The 16,070-nt window shown below is 43.9% G+C and overlaps 1 protein-coding gene across 1 annotated transcript in view; it reads left to right on the top strand.

Annotated features, from left to right (window-relative positions):
- LOC308268146 (IST1 homolog) overlaps nt 1-15,016 on the top strand; it is a gene marked incomplete at its 3' end in the record, with an annotated part of 28,161 nt that extends 13,145 nt beyond the window's left edge. Inside the window, exons 4-8 of the mRNA XM_080703219.1 lie at nt 101-184; nt 1,604-1,714; nt 4,731-4,919; nt 11,156-11,201; nt 14,826-15,016. Coding sequence (XP_080559345.1) covers nt 101-184; nt 1,604-1,714; nt 4,731-4,919; nt 11,156-11,201; nt 14,826-15,016 — 621 coding nt within the window. The remainder of the gene's footprint in view (nt 1-100; nt 185-1,603; nt 1,715-4,730; nt 4,920-11,155; nt 11,202-14,825) is intronic.
- Nucleotides 15,017-16,070: the final 1,054 nt, after the last annotated feature.

Genomic DNA, 16,070 nt, shown 5'->3' with positions numbered 1-16,070 from the left:
TCTCTCTACCTCCCTCCCTTCCTTCCTTCCTTCCTTCCCTCCTCTCTCTCCTCTCTCCTCTCTCCTCTCTTCTCTCTCCTCTCTCTCTCCTTTGCTGCAGGTGTCTAATCAGCTGTGTGCAAAATACAGCCAAGAATATGGCCAATTGTGTCAAACAAATGAGATTGGAACTGTCAGCTCTCAGGTAATACTATTTCCAGAAACACTCTTTCCTAAACCCAAATGTCTAAGAAAGGCTGAGCAAACTCGGAACATAAAGTTTTGTGTAGATTGAAAGAAAGGTGTTGAGAAATAAATTCTGCATTGGAGGCAGAGTAACTTGGGTATAAGTCTTGGACTAGGGAATTGAACTCAAATATTCACAAAAAGCCAATGCCCAAAAACAAAGCTTGCAGCCAGGCGTGGTGATGTCCACCTGTAATTCTAGTACTTGGAAGGCGGAGATAAGAGGATTACAGGGTCAGCGGCCAGCCTCAGCAACTTAGCAAGACTCTGTCTCAAAAAGTAAAAAAAAAAAAACAATAAAAAAGCATACAGTTTCCTAAATGTAGCTGGCCTAATAATTGGAAGGAAGCTAATGGAACCTAGAAATTTCAACTTCTGAACATAATAACCACACATATGTAATTCAGGACTGACATTCAGTTGAAATACAGACATTTGGCCACTGTAGTTGTTTTAGGTTGGAGAACATTTTTGTCAGAGCGTCTATTCTAATTAGTCAGTGACATATTGTACTGGTAATTAAATATGTAGAATATCAGCCAGTCATGGTGGTATATGCCTGTAATTCCAGTACTTGGGAGGCTGAGATAAAAGGATCACTTGGGTATAAGTCTTCAAGGTCAGCCTTAGAAACTTAATGAGACCTTCCACAACTTAGTGAGACCCTGTTTCAAAATATAAAGAATAAAATAGAGCTGGAGGTGTAGCTCTGAGGTAGACTGTCCTTGGGTTTCACCCCCAATACCACCAAAAAAATATGTAGGCTATCACCCCTGATATAGTTCAAATGCTTATCATAAATCAGAATTCTTGATTCAAAATGTTTGTTCTCCTGTTTACTTTTTTCTTCTTTTGTTTGGTTTGACATTCCTTAACTCTGAGATAGGGCTGTCCTGTGATACATTCACAGACAGGGCCCTTTCTTGCAGCTAAATAAGACATCTTAAAAGATTATAACTCCAGCTAGGCATGGTGGCACACACCTGTGATCCCAGTAGCTGGGAGGCTGAAAAAGAGGATTGCAGGTCTGCAGCCAGCCGCACCTATTTAATGAGGCCCTTGCAACTTAGTGAGACTCTGTATCCAAATAAAAAATAAAATAGGGTTAGGGATGTAGCTTGGAGGTAGAATGGCCTCAGATTCAATATCCAGTACTACACACTAGGAAGGAAGGAAGGAAGGAAGGAAGGAAGGAAGGAAGGAAGGAAGGAAGGAAGGAAGGAAGGAAGGAAGGAGAGAAATAAGAGTATACTTCTTAGACAACAGAGAATAGAAAGATAAAGGACAGTTATTTGGAGCTGAAAAATCACCTAAACTCTTTGTTTCTGATTTGGTAGATATGTGTGTAACCAAATCTGTTATGTTCCTTATTTTGCAGCTAATGTGTAAATTAAACGTGAACGCACTGCCCCAGGCTCTAGTGGAACAGTACCTGAGAGAAATTGCTAAGAAGTATAATGTATTGTATAAATCCAAGACAACTGTTATGGTGAGTGCTTTCAAGAAGGTTGCAAGATGGGGTTGATGTAGCTCAGGGGCAGAATCCTTGCCTAGAATGCGCAAGGTCCTGGGGTCAATCCTCATTACAGTAAAAAAGGGAAAGAGTGGGGTGGGGGTGACTGAAATGTTTATTGTTCTTTAGAAGTTTTTGTTTTCCTACATAGGGATGTGGCTTTCAGAGTTACTCTGGAAGAATTGTTGAGCAGGTGAAATTTGTACTTTTTCACATAGCATTCCTAATAGACCCTTATAAATTATTAACTAGAGTAGAAAACAAAAATGAAAAGCAGGGCGTGGGGGGAGGGGGCGCACGCTTGTAATCCCAGCATTCGGGAGGCTGAGACCGGAGGATCACGGTTCACAGCCAGCCTCAGCTACTTAGTGAGGCCCTTCCCAACTCAGTGAGATCTTGTTTCAAAAAATATAAAGACTTTAAAAATAGAGCTGGGGGTGTAGCTCAGAGGTAGAATGCCCTTGGGTTCCATCCCCACTACCACACACACACAAAAAGAAGGTCCCAGCCAGGTGTCGTGGTGCACACCTATAATCTCAGTACTTGGGAGGCTGAGACAGGAGGAACGCAGGTTCAAGGACAACCTTAACAATAGTGAGACTCTCATTAACCTAGTGAGAACCTGTTTCCAAATAAATAAAATCAGATGCACACACAAAAAATGAAGGTCCCAAAAGTGTTACATCCAGTAGTGTGTTAAACATTTTTAGGGTTTTTGGGGGCTGTGTGTGTGTGTGTGTGTGTGTGTGTGTGTGTTACTGGGAATTGAACTAAGGGGCATTTAATCTCCAAACTACACCCTAGTCATATTTTAATTTTTACTTGGAAACAGAGTCTCACTAAATTGCCGAGACTGGCTTTGAACCTTCAATCCTCCTGTTTTAGCTTCCCAAGTACTGGGATTATAGGTGTGCACCACCATGCCCAGACTCATATTTAGTTCTTTTCTTTTTTTTTTTTTTTCCGGTATTGGGGATGGAACCCAGTGGCATTCGACCTCTGAGCTACACCCCCTGCCCTATTTTTTTAATATATTTTTATTGGTGATTGTAGTCAAACATCTCAATGGAATACAAGACTTGTGAGGATATACAAGCACACATCACCCAATTAGCCTTTACCCAATCCCCATCCCATTCCCTTCCCCTCCCTCAATCCCATGCTTGATTTAGTGATTGACTTTGATATATTTGTTTAAATACACCATGTGCTTTAAAGAGATTCCATCTTTCCCCCTCCCATCCCCTCTAATAGGTCACCTTAATGGCTCCTCCATAGGACCTTTCTTCAACTAGATTTCCTCCTACTACCCATTTTTTCCTAGTTTTTGCATATTAGGGAAAGCATCTGATTTTTTATTTTCTGTGATATTTTCCTGTGGATGCCGCATTGCAGGCTCCAGTTCCACTCTTGAAGGCCTTGGCACCAGCCTTGTCGAATGGCAGGCTCCGATCTTGGCCTCACTAGCCCCAGCCCTGGCCTTGCTGCATGGCAGGCTCCGATCCTGGCCTCGCTGGCCCTGGCGGCCCCGGCACCGGCCTCACTGCTCCCCTGCCCTATTTTTTTTATTCTTTATCTTGAAACAGAGTCTCACTGAGTTGCAAAGGGCCTCACTAATAGCTGAAGCTGTCCTCAAACCGTGATCCTCTTGTCTCAGCCTCCTGAATGCTGGAATTATAAGCATGTACTACCACGCCCAGCTTTTATTTTTTATTTTGAAGCAGAGTCTTACTAGGTTGCTGAGAGCCTTGCTTAGTTGCTGAGGCTGGTTTCAAACTTTTGATCCAACCAATCTCAGCCTGCCAAGAACTGGAGCTACATGTGCAACCATGCCCAGATACTTATCATTTATTTTGTGTGTGTGGTACTGGGTATGGAATCCAGGAGCCTTCTACTTCCAAGTTACACAACCAGACCTATTTTTTTAATTTTTAATTTTGAAACAGGGTCTCACTGAGTTGCAAAGGACCCCGCTAAGTAGCTGAGGCTGACCACAAATCCGGATCCTCCTGTCTCAGCCTCCCAAATACTGGGATTACACCCAGTATTTGTGCACCACCACTCCCAGCTCCCAGCCTTTGTGTGTGTGTGTGTGTAGTACTGGGGATGGAACCCAGGGGCATTCTACCTCCAAGTTATACCCCCAGCCCTATTTTTCAGTCTTTTTTATTTTTGAAACAGGGTCTCACTGAGTTGCAAAGGACCCCGCTAAGTAGCTGAGGCTGTCCGCAAACTGCCATCCTCCAGTCTCAGCCTCCTGAATGCTAAGATTACAAGTGTGTACCACTATGCCTGGCTTGTTTTTCATTTTGTAACAGTTTCTTAGTCAGGCCTGATGATGTGTGCTTGTAATTGCAGTACTTGGGCCACTGAAACAGGAGGAACTGTGCCAGCCTCAGCAACTTTGTGAGGCCTCTGCAACTTAGTGAGACTCCATTTCAAAATAAAGAATAAAAAAAAAAAAATAGAGCTGGGAATGTAGTTCAGAGATAGAATGTAATTCAGAGATAGAATGTCCCTGGGTACAACCGCCAGTACAGAAAGAAAGAAAGAAAGAAAGAAAGAAAGAAAGAAAGAAAGAAAGAAAGAAGGAAAGTCTCACTAGGTGCTGAGATTCTTGCTAAGTTACTGAGGCTGTCCTTGAACCTGCAATCCTCCTGTCTCAGCTTCCTAAGTACTGGGATTACAGACTTGTGCTACCACACTTGGCTTCTGTATTGCTTTTAACCATTATTACCACAGTGCCTGACTTCTTAAGTTCCCCAAAACAAAGTAATTGGAAGAGAGAAGGAAGAAGGCTGTGGAAAGTGGGACTAAAGGTTGCTTATTAACTGTCCTTGGCTAGACTCTAAGCTTCTTGAGGGCAGAAGCAATGTCTCACTGCTCATCATTTCTTCCAAGTGCCCCTAAGAGTGCTTAGCATGTAGTGATATACAATAAAGAAATGTGTAATCACTGTGAACCCAATGGGCTTCTTACTGTCTTGCCTCAGGACGAAGCCCCAGCAGACCTGGTTAGTGCTGGATTTACCGAGGATGTCAAGAAAGATGCCCTGGGCAGAGAAGGTGGCACTCCAGTGGGAACTGGTGACCCGCTTGAGGCCTCGCCACTATCTGCACCAGCGCACATACCTGCACCATCCCCTGGCCCTTGTTTACCGTCTCTTCCTCCTGGAACACAGGTCAGTCTGGAAAGGAAAACCAAAATTGAAATGTGACCACAGGGCCGGGCGTGGTGGCAGACGCTTGTAATCCCCCGCGCTTGGGAGGCGGAGACAGACGATGGCGCAGGTTCGAAGCCAGCCACGCTGGCTTAAGAGACCCTGTTTCCAAATGAAAATATATATAAAAAAATAGGTCTGGGAGCGTAGCCCAGAAGTGCAAGGGCTTCCAGGAACCCCAGTACAACAACAACAGAAAAAAAAAAGAAAGAAAGAAATGTGACCACAGGCGGTACCAGGCTGCTTCCAACTGGGCCTTTGAAGGGAAAAATGATCTGAAGGCCAAGGAGATAATTGCATTTAGCTGATACATGTGTTTTTAGCAGAACTCAGGAGAGATAAAGGATATATCTTTCATCAAGTGTGTGTGTGTGTGTGTGTGTGTGTGTGTGTGTGTGTGTGTTGCTAGGTTTTGAACCCAGGGGCATTCTGCCTCCGAGTTACACCCTGCTTCTATTTTATTTTTTATTTGGAAAAGGGTCTCACTGAGTTGCTAAGAGTCTTGCTAAGTTGCTAAGGCTGGCATCAAGCCTGTGACCCTTTTGTCTCAGCATCCCAAGTAATGATTACTGGTGTGCACCACCACACCTGGCTTCTGATCAACTCTTTTTTGTGTGTGTGTGTGCAGTATTGGGGATGGAACCCAGGGACATTCTACCTTTGAGTTACACCCCTATCCCTATTTTTTATTCTTTATTTTGAAACAGGGTCTCACTGAGTTGCAGAGGGCCTCACTAAGTAGCTGAGGCTGTCCTCAAACTGTGATCCTCCTGTCTTACCCTACTGAATGCTGGGATTACAAGTATGTGCCACTTTGCCTGGCTTCAACTCTTTGTGTGTATATGGTACTAGGTTTTGAATCCAGGGGCATTCTACCTCTGAGGTACAGCCCAGCCCTGTTTTATTTTTTATTTTGAAAAGGGTCTCTCTAAGTAACTAAGAGTTTCACTAAATTGCTAAGATTGGCTTCAAACTATGATCCTCCTGTCTCAGCCTATCAAGTTGTGGGATTATAGGAGTGCACCACCACACTCAGCTCTCATGAGCTTTGTGTGTGTGTGTGTGTGTGTGTGTGTGTGTGTGTGTGTGTGTGGTACTGGGAATGGAACCCAGGTGCATTCTACCTCCGAGCTATACCCCCAGCCCGATTTTTAAAAATTCTTTATTTTGAAACAGGGCCTCACTGAGTTGCAAAGAGCCTCACTAAGTAGCTGAGGCTGGCTGCATGCGATCCTCCTATTGCAGCCTCCCAGATACTGGGATTACAAGCGTGAGCCACCACACTTGGGCTCTCTCATGAGCTCTTGATGATACCACAGTTGGTATACACAGCAAGAATGCGCGTGTGTGTGTGTGTGTGTGTGTGTGTGTGTGTGTGTGTGTAGTACTGGGGATATAACTGCTCTACCTCTGAAGCTATGCCCTCAGTCCTTTTTTATTTATTTATTTTTATTTATTTATATATTTGCAGTACTGGGGATGTAATCCAGGGGCATTTTACCTCCAAGCTACACTCCCAGCCCTATTTTTTTAGTCTTTTTATTTTTTTATTAGTGTGTGTGTGTGTGTGTGTGTGTGTTACTGGGGATGGAACCCAGGGGAATTGTACCTCCGAGCTACACCCCCAGCCTAAATTTTTACTATTTTATTTTTGAAATAGGATCTCACTGAGTTGCAAAGGGCTGCACTAAGTAACTGAGAGTGTCTACGAACCCCAATCCTCCTGTCTCAACCTCCCATGCTGTGATTGCAAGCATGTGCCACCACACCCAGCTTAGTCTTTATTTTTATTTATTTATTTATTTATTTATTTTGGTGGTACTGGGGATGGAACCCAGAGGCTTTCTACTTCCGGGCTATACTCCCAGGCCCATTTTATATTTTATTTGGAAACAGGGTCTCACTAAGTTGCTGAGAGCCTAAGTAGCTGAGGCTGGCTTCGAACCTGTGCCATCCTCCTGTCTCAGCCTCCCAAGAGCGGGGATTACAAGCGTGCGCCACCACGCCCGGCTTAGTCTTTATTTTTGAAATAGGGTCTCATTGAGTTGTGAAGGGCCTCACTAAGTATCTGAGGCTGTCCGCAAACCGCGATCCTCCAGTCTCAGACTCCCAAATGCTGGGATTACAAGCATGCGCCATCATGCCCGGTTTATTTTTTAATTTTGAAACAGGATCTTGATACGTTTCTGAAGCTGGCTTTGAACCTGCACTCCTCCTATCTTAGCCTCCCCAGTGCTGGGATTACATACATGTGCCACCATGCCCAGACCATTATTCATTTTCAGTAGCTATCAACAAGCCAGGCGTGGTGGCACATGCTTGTAATCTCATGCTTGAGAGGCTGAGACAGTAGGATTGCACGTTTGCGGCCAGCCTCAGCTACTTTGTGAGGCCCTTCATAACTTAGTGAGACCCTATTTCAAAGTAAAGAATAAAAAAATAGGGCTGGGGGTATAGCTCGGAGGTAGAATGCCCTGGATTCCATCCCCAGGACTGCAAAAAAAAAAAAAAAAAAAAAAAAAGAATAGTTATCAACATTCTACTGTACTTATTTCATCTATTTATCTCTTTTCAATATGCATTTTTTGGGGTGGCAGGGGAAGAATTTGAAGCAAATCTCAGACATTATGAAGGTTCTACTGTAAATAGTTCAGTATAGTCACATGTTGCTTAATAACAGTTGAGAAACATGAGGTGATCTCATTATTGTGTGAACATCGTAGTGTTGAACTACACAAACCTAGGCCAATCTGTTGATTGCATTAATAGACACAGCAAACATGAGGTATGAGGTTGCTGCCGGCAGAACGCAGCATACTGTCTCATAGTAAGTTCTTTTTATAAGTAGAAGTAGTATACTCTAACAACAACAACAAAAAAAATGCAATAAGTACATGAACTGGTAACAGTCATTTATTATCAAGTATTATGTGCTGGACATAATTGTATGTGCTATACTTTTATATGACTGGCATGAAAGAGGTTTGTTTACACCAGCATTACTACAAATACATGAGTTCTGCTTTGTACAACAACATTATGGGTGGTTCATGACCGAAGTATTATTATGTATAACATGACCATAGGTAGCTCTAACACATATCCTCTGTTTTTATAACATTAAACAGTTCCATTATGCTCAATATAGTGAAAATAATTTCCTTTTTTTTTGTGGTACTGGGAATTGAACCTAAGGGTGTTGTACCTCTGAGCTACACTTGCAACCTTATTTTATTTTTTATTTTAACACAGGGTCTCACTAAGCTGCAGAGGGCCTCACTAAATTGATGTTTCTGCAAGCATTCTTGCAGCTATAATCTAAAAGACTGACCACCTAACATTGAGGAAAGAAGAGTTATTTTCGTAGTGTTTCGGTTCAGTCCATGTGAGGCCGGGAACCACGGATCTCAAGGCATGGCCGTGGGAGGTGTAGAGGAGGAGAGCACATGGGCTGCGCTCCTCACATAGTGGAGGCTGGAAGCAAAAGAGAGAGAGCAGGGAGAGGAGGAACCACATATAATCTCCAAGGCTGAACCCCAGGCCCCGCCCCTTCTAGCCACACTAGTATCAGCCCAGGCCACACCCCAGATAAATCCATTACAATGGATTTATTCACTGCTGGGATTATACAACCTTCATGACTCAATCACATCAGCTCCAAGCATGAGTAAATGAGCTAACATTTCATATCTAATAGTTGCTAAGACTGATCAGAAACCTGCGATCCTCCTTTTCTCAGCCTCCCAAGTCCTGGGATTACAGGTGTATATCACCACGCCAGGCTGAAAATAATTCCTTAATATCATATAATACTCAATCCATATTAAATTTCTGTGGTTGTCTCAAAATTGTATTTTTTGCAATTATCTTGTTGAAATTAAGATCCAACAGGATCCACATGTTGTTTTTGGTTGATATCTCTTTTTTCAGGAGGAGCTGGGAGTTAGTGGGCGTTAAACCCAGGGTCATTCTACTTCTGAGATACACCCCTAGCTCTTTTTAGTTTTAATTTTGAAACAGGATCTCACTATGTTACTGCATACTGGCTTCAATCTGTAATCCTTCTGTTTTAGCCTCCTAAGTACTGGGATTAGTTGACATATATCTTTTACTTTTACCTTCACTTTTTCTTGTTTATGTGGTACTAAAGATTGAACAAGGAGTGTTCAACCTCTGAGCTACACCCCAGCTCACTTTATTTTTTAGTTTGAAACAGTGTCTTGCTCAATTACTGAGGCTGGCTTTGAATCTGCAATTTTCATGTCTCAGCTTCCCAAGTACAGGAATTATAGGTTTATGCCATCACACCTAGAGGATATATATCTTTTTTATTTTTTGTATGGGGGATTGAACACAAGCACTTTATCCCTCTGAGCTGCACCTCCCCCAGCCCTTTGATTTTTTTTTTTTTTTTTTTTTTTTTGCAGTAATAGGGATGTAACCCAGGGGCATTCACTTCGAATCTTCGCCCCCAGCCATATTTTTTATTCTTTATTTTGAAACAGAGTCTCATTGAGTTGTGGAGGATCTCACTAAATAGCTGAGGCTGGCCCTAAACCTGCAATCCTCCAGTCTCAGCTTCCCAAGTCCTGGGATTACGAGTGTGCACCACAACGCCTGGATTCAAATTTTTATTTATTTAAAAAATTTTTTTCCTTTTTTTTTTTGCCGGGCGTGGTGGCGCATGCTTGTAATCCCAGCATTTGGGAGGTTAAGACAGGAGGATCGCGGTTCGGGGACAGCCTCGGCTACTTAGTGAGGCCCTCTGCTACTCAGTGAGACCCTGTTTCAAAATAAAGAATAAAAAATAGGGCAGGGGGTGTAGCTTGGAGGTTGAATGCCCCTGGGTTCCATCCCCAGACCAGCAAAAAAAAAAAAATTTTTTTTTCTTATGGTACTGGGGGTAAAACCCAGGGGATTTTCTACCTCCAGACTATACTCCCATACCGATTTTATACTTTATTTGGAAACAGGGCCTCACTAAGTTGCCGAGAGCCTCACTAAATAACTGAGGCTAGCTTTGAATCTTTGAGATTCTCCTGTCTCAGCCTCCCAAGCGCAGGGATTACAAGCTTGCGCCACCATGCCCAGCTTTTGTTTATTTATTTATTTATTTATTTAGCGGGTCTGGGGATGGAACCCAGGGGCACTCTTATTTCTGAGCTATACCCCGCCCTATTTTTTATTCTTTATTTTGAAACAGGGTCTCACTAAGTTATGGAGGGCCTCACTAAGTAGCTGAGGCTGTCTGTGAACTGCGATCCTCCGGTCTCAGCCTCCTGAATGCTGGGATTACAAGTATGCACCACCATGCCTGGCTAAAATTTTTATTTTGAAACAGAGTTCTAGCTGAATTGTTGAGGGTCTTGCTAAATTGCTGAGGCTGGCCTAGAACCTGTAATCCTCCTGTCTCTGCTTCCCAAGAACTGAGATTACAGGTGTGTGCTACTATGCCTGGCATATATATCTTCTTCCTGTTCCTCCTCTTTTTTTCTTACTAGATATTTGTTAGAGAAACAGTTCTCTGATTTTATTGAGCTAAATAATTTTTTACAAGTGGCATCTCCAGGCTTGGAGATAAAAGATTTACTGGGTTCATTTATGAGGTCACAGAGGAAGCAAGGCCCATAGTCACTCACTCATAAGTCTAATTTCCAGAAGGTACTAAACACTTTACTCCAAACAAGAAGTATGTTTAATTGTGATACAGTTAATTTTTTTTTTTTTTTTTTTTTTTTTTTTTTTTTTTTTTTTTGGTGGTACTGGGGTTCCTGGAAGCCCTTCTACCTCAGGGCTACACTCCCAGACCTATTTTTACATTTTCATTTTGGAAACAGGGTCTCCTAAGCCAGCGCATGGCTGGCTTTGAACCTGCGCGATCCTCCTGTCACGATACAGTTAATTTTAAGAAATATTTACGCTAGCCGTGGTGGTGCATGCCTGTAATCCCAGTATTTGGGAGGCCGAGATAGGAGGTTCACAGGCTCGTGGCCAGCCTCGGCAACTAAGTGAGGCATTCTACAATTTAGTGAGACCCTGTTTTAAAATAAAATAGGGCTGAGGGTGTAGCTTGGAGATAGAATGCCCTGAATTCAATCCCCAGCACCAAAAAAGAAAAAAAAGAAAATATTTACTGAATTGTTGCTGTGCACAAAATACACAAACGAATCACTTCCCGATGATGTTTTCTGTTTCAGAATGATGCCTCTAAGAAGGATAATTTGATTCCTTCACTGGTTCCTGGTGAGTATAGCAAATATGGATACAAGTGTGAGTTGCTTGATACTCATTGAAGATACCTGAGTTATTAAGAGACTATTTCTAGGCTGGGCGTGGTGGCGCACGCTTGTAATCCCCGCGCTTGGGAGGCAGAGACAGGAGGATCGCGCAGGTTCGAAGCCAGCCGCGCGCTCTGGCTTAGGAGACCCTTTTTCCAAATAAAAATATAAAATAGGTCTGGGAGTGTAGCCCGGAGGTAGAAGGGCTTCCAGGAACCCCAGTACCACCAAAAAAAAAAAAAAAAAGAGAGAGAGAGACTATTTCTACACTGCTGAGATACTACCTTAGTGATTTACTAGGGGCACAGTGAGATCCTTTAGAGTAGCCAAGTTTTCATCATGGATTTGGATAATGTATTGAAATTCAGGGATGGACCTCTGATATTCAGGAGATTTAAAAAAATCAGGAGCTCAGCTGGGCGTGGTGACGCACGCCTGTGATCCTAGTACTCGGATCACGGATTCGAGGACATGCTCAGCAAGTAGTAAAATTTTCATTAACCTAGCAAGACCTCGTTTCAAAATAAAAATAAATAAAAAATAGGGCTGGGGCCGGGTGTGGTGGCACACGCTTGTAATCCCCGCTCTTGGGAGGCGGAGACAGGAGGATCGCGCAGGTTCGAAGCCAGCCATGCGTGCTGGCTTAGGAGACCCTGTTTCCAAATTTAAAATATATATAAAATAGGTCTGGGAGTGTAGCCCGGAGGTAGAAGGGCTTCCAGGAACCCCAGTACCACCAATAAATAAATAAATAAATAAATAAATAAATAAATAAATAAATAAAAATAGGGCTGGGGTTGTAGCTCCAAGGTAGAATGCCCCTTGGTTCAACCCCAGTACCACAGTAAATAGTAAATAAATATAAAAAATAAAGATGAGGAGGTCAAGGTTAGGAAGATAATAAACTGAGTGTGATGGTGCATATTTGTAATCCTAGGACTTCAGAGGTGGAGACAGGAGGATCACAGGTTCCCAGCTAGTCTCAGCAACTTAGTGAGACCCTGTTTCAAAATAAAAAAGAATAAAATAGGGCTCGGTATAGTTTAGAAGTAGAATAGCTCTGGTTTAATCCCCAGGACCACAATAAACATATAAATAAGCAAATAGGGCTGGATGCTGGGTGTGGTGACACACACTTGTAATCCCAGCATTTGGGAGGCTGAGACAGGAAGATCTGGGTTCATGGACAGCCTCAGCTACTTAGTGAGGCCCTTTGCAACTCAGTGAGACTCTGTTCCAAAATAAAGAATAAAAAGTTGGGCTGACGGTGTAGCTCGGATGTTGAATGCCCCTGGGTTCCATGCCGAATACCACAAAAAAATAAAATTAGGGCTGGAAGTGTAGCTCAGGGCTGGAGTGCCCCTGGGTTCAATCACCACTACCACCAACCAAAAAAATAAAGAGAAATAAAGCTACTCTCACTAGAGAAGCTGGGAACTAGGTCTAAAGTAAATACACAGGGTTCCTGTGGTGAGGCGTGTGCTGTGAATAATTCTGTGTGCATTAGGCCAGGGGTTCTTAGCCTGGAGGCCACACCCTAAGGGGTATGCAAAATTTTATATAGAGCAAGGGAGATGATTCATTCTTTCATGAAATCACAAAGAAATACTTTAACACAAACAAGTTTTAAGTTTTAGAACCACTATCACACCTAGGTCATCCTGGCATGTATTTTAAAAGACTATGCCTTATAAAAGCTTCAATTAATTTTTTTTCTATTGCTGTACTGGAGATGGAACTCAGGGGCATTCTACCTCCGAGCTACACCCCCAGCTCTATTTTTATTTATTTATTTATTTATTTATTTTGGTGGTACTGGGGATGGAACCCAGGTACCTTCTACCTCCGGGCTACACTCCCAGACCTATTTTCTATTTTATTTGGAAACAGGGTCTCTTAAGCCAGCTGAGGCTGGCTTTGAACCTGCGCAATCCTGTCTCAGCCTCCCAAGCGCGAGGATTACAAGTGTGCGCCACCACACCTGGCTTTATTCTTTATTTTGATACAGGGTCTCACTGAGTTGCAAAGGGACTCGCTAAGTAGCTAAGGCTGTCCATGAACACAGATCCTCTTGTCTCAGCCTCCCAAGTGTGCCCCACAATGCCCGGCTTCTGGATTTTTTAAAATCAATTGTAGGGGACTGAGAGGTCCCCTCTTCCATTCCTAGGTTCTTAGGTGAGCTCTTTGGCTGGGACTAAAAACTGAATTAACCCAAGAGCTGATTAACAAGGGAAAAGTGCATAGTTTTATTAATTTTACATGTACCTGGGGAGCTTCACAAGAGAATGAAGTACAACGAAATGAGCAAAGTGTGATGCTTTTATACTTTTTAGACAAAAATATAAGTCAGGTGTGGTGGTGCATGCCACAGAAGGATCACAGGTTTGAGGACAGCCTGAGACAGGAGGATCACAGGTTCCAGGATAGTCTCAGCAAGTAGTGAGACTCTCATCAACCTAGCAGGACCTTATTGAAAAGTGAGAACTGAGCCGGGCGCGGTGGCGCACACTTGTAATCCCAGCATTCGGGAGGCTGAGACCGGAGGTTCGTTGTTCTCAGACAGCCTCAGCTACTTAGTGAGGCCCTCTGCAACTCAGTGAGACTCGGTTTCAAAATAAAGAATAATAAAAAAAAAAAAAATAGGGCAGGGAACATAGCTCGGGGGTTGAATGCTCCTGGGTTCCATCCCCAGACCCCCCCCCCCACACACACACAAAAGTTAGATATAAGCCAGGTGTGGTGGCACACGCTTGTAATCCCCGCGCTTGGGAGGCTAAGACAGGAGGATCACACAGGTTCGAAGCCAGCCTCAGCTGGCTTAAGAGACCCTGTTTCCAAATAAAATATAAAATAGGTCTGGGAGTGTAACCCGGAGGTAGAAGGCCCCTGGGTTCCATTCCCAGTACAGAAATAAATAAATAAATAAATAAATAAATAAATAAATAAATAGAGAGAAAGAAAGAAAGAGAGAAAGAAAGAAAGAAAAGAAGAAAAAAGGAAAAGTAAGAAATAAAATTGGACTGGGGGTGTAGCTCAAAGATAGAATGCCTCTGTGTACAATCCCCAGTACTACACAAAAAAAGAGAAAAATAAATAAATAAAATAGGGCTGGGGGGTGTAGCTCAAAGGTAGAATATCCTTGCTTTCAACCCCTAGTAACACACAGACACAGACACACACACACACACACACACACACCCCTCAAACATATTTGACGGAATAATAGAACTATCTTTCTGCACTAGGGTAGTAAATTCTCAGGCTGTTAGCAGTGAGTGGGATGGGATGTACACGCTAGTAGATGGTAAGGGTTACTTCAAAGAGAGTTTATTTAGGTTCATTACAGCCGTGGGCATGGGAAGGACTCCCCTCACAAAAGAGTCTTTATGGCTCGCTGTTGTAGGAAAAGACAGGCGACATAGCCCTTTCCGAAGCCTGCAGTAATCCAAAGCCCAGTTCAGCATATGCTGAGATGGTATGGCTTTAACTCTTTCACAGCACAGTAGCAGCCCCCGTGCTTTGAGGCTAGGCTTTCTCTCTGGGGGGCTGCCTTGGTGTGACTTTGAATTATGTTTCTTGAAATGCCTAGCTGCAGGACTCAACCCCCAGGCTTCTCCAGAGCGAGAATCAAACGCCAAGATTGGCTTCCATGACTCTGTGCTGCCTGATTTGCCTTATGTAAAGCCTCGAGCGAGCTTGTCCATCGACCCTTATGATTCCGAGGAAGTGGACTTTGAAGACCTTAACCGGAGACTTGAGATGCTGAAGAAGATGACCTAGTTCCTTAGTCCTGGACTGGGCATCTGCCTGGGACGCTGCGCTTCTGAGCATGAATTTCAACACAGCCACCTGTGTGTGGGTCTGAAGCTTTCTTATTCATAATCCTTTCCATTTCTTAAGCTCTGTGGTTCTCTGCTTACTGTGTCTGTGTATATGCATATAATAATATGTGTGCGCTACCGGGAATTGAGCCCAGGGGTAGTCTACCTCTGAGCTGCACCCTGGTGTCGGGGCCCACTCGGCAGGACCGAGGTGGCACCCAGGCTTGTTGCCAGTGTGGACTCAAAATGGCGCCTGGGCTTGCAGCCAAGTCACGAGGCTCACGAGGCTGGCGGTGCCCTGAGCCTGCGCAGTGAGCCCTATCAGGCGCCTTACGGATAATTAGTGATGCAACGCCTCGTGCTACCACCTGCCCGCCCAGGAGAAGGTTAAAAAGCGCGCATGCCCTAGCGGGGAGGAAGGAGAAGGAGAAGAGGGTTGGTGGACAGGAAGAGAGTTTCTTGGCGGACTGCTCTGGGCTCCGAGCTGGGACGGACATGTTCACAAAGCCACCACTGTGACCGGTGTGTGCTGCAGCAGAGACGTAGAGTGCCACGGAGGAGGGTTGGTGGAGTGATGAGGGAGGAGATAGAAGACTGATGTTGTTTTTACCTGAGAGGGCGTTGAGAGAGCATTAAAGAGGAACGGGAACTGTATAAGAACCTGGGGTAATAAAACTGCTTGAGGAAGATCGTGTAAGAGTCGTCACTGCGCACGACAAGTGGTGGCCCGTACGGGGAACTTCGCTTTGATCAGAACCTCGGCAGTCCAGGGCAGCTGGCTGGTAAGTACTCCTTTGACTCCGAAAAGGGAGGAGGAGGCTCCGTTTACGGAGGGTTACTTTCCCCGATCAAAGGGGGCTCCATTAAGGAGGATATTTAGTAAATAAGGCTCGCGGATAAGCGAGGCTCGCGGAAAAGCGAGGGACAGCGCTGTATTTTCCCCGATCAAAGGGGGCTCCATTAAGGAGGATATTTAGTAAATAAGGCTCGCGGATAAGCGAGGCTCACGGGAA

This window comes from Muscardinus avellanarius (assembly GCF_963383645.1).
Source record: "Muscardinus avellanarius genome assembly, chromosome: 10".
In the NCBI taxonomy this organism is placed as follows: Eukaryota; Metazoa; Chordata; class Mammalia; order Rodentia; family Gliridae; genus Muscardinus; species Muscardinus avellanarius.
The sequence above is the reverse complement of the archived record's forward strand: the minus strand, read 5'-3'. Positions and strand labels throughout refer to the sequence as shown.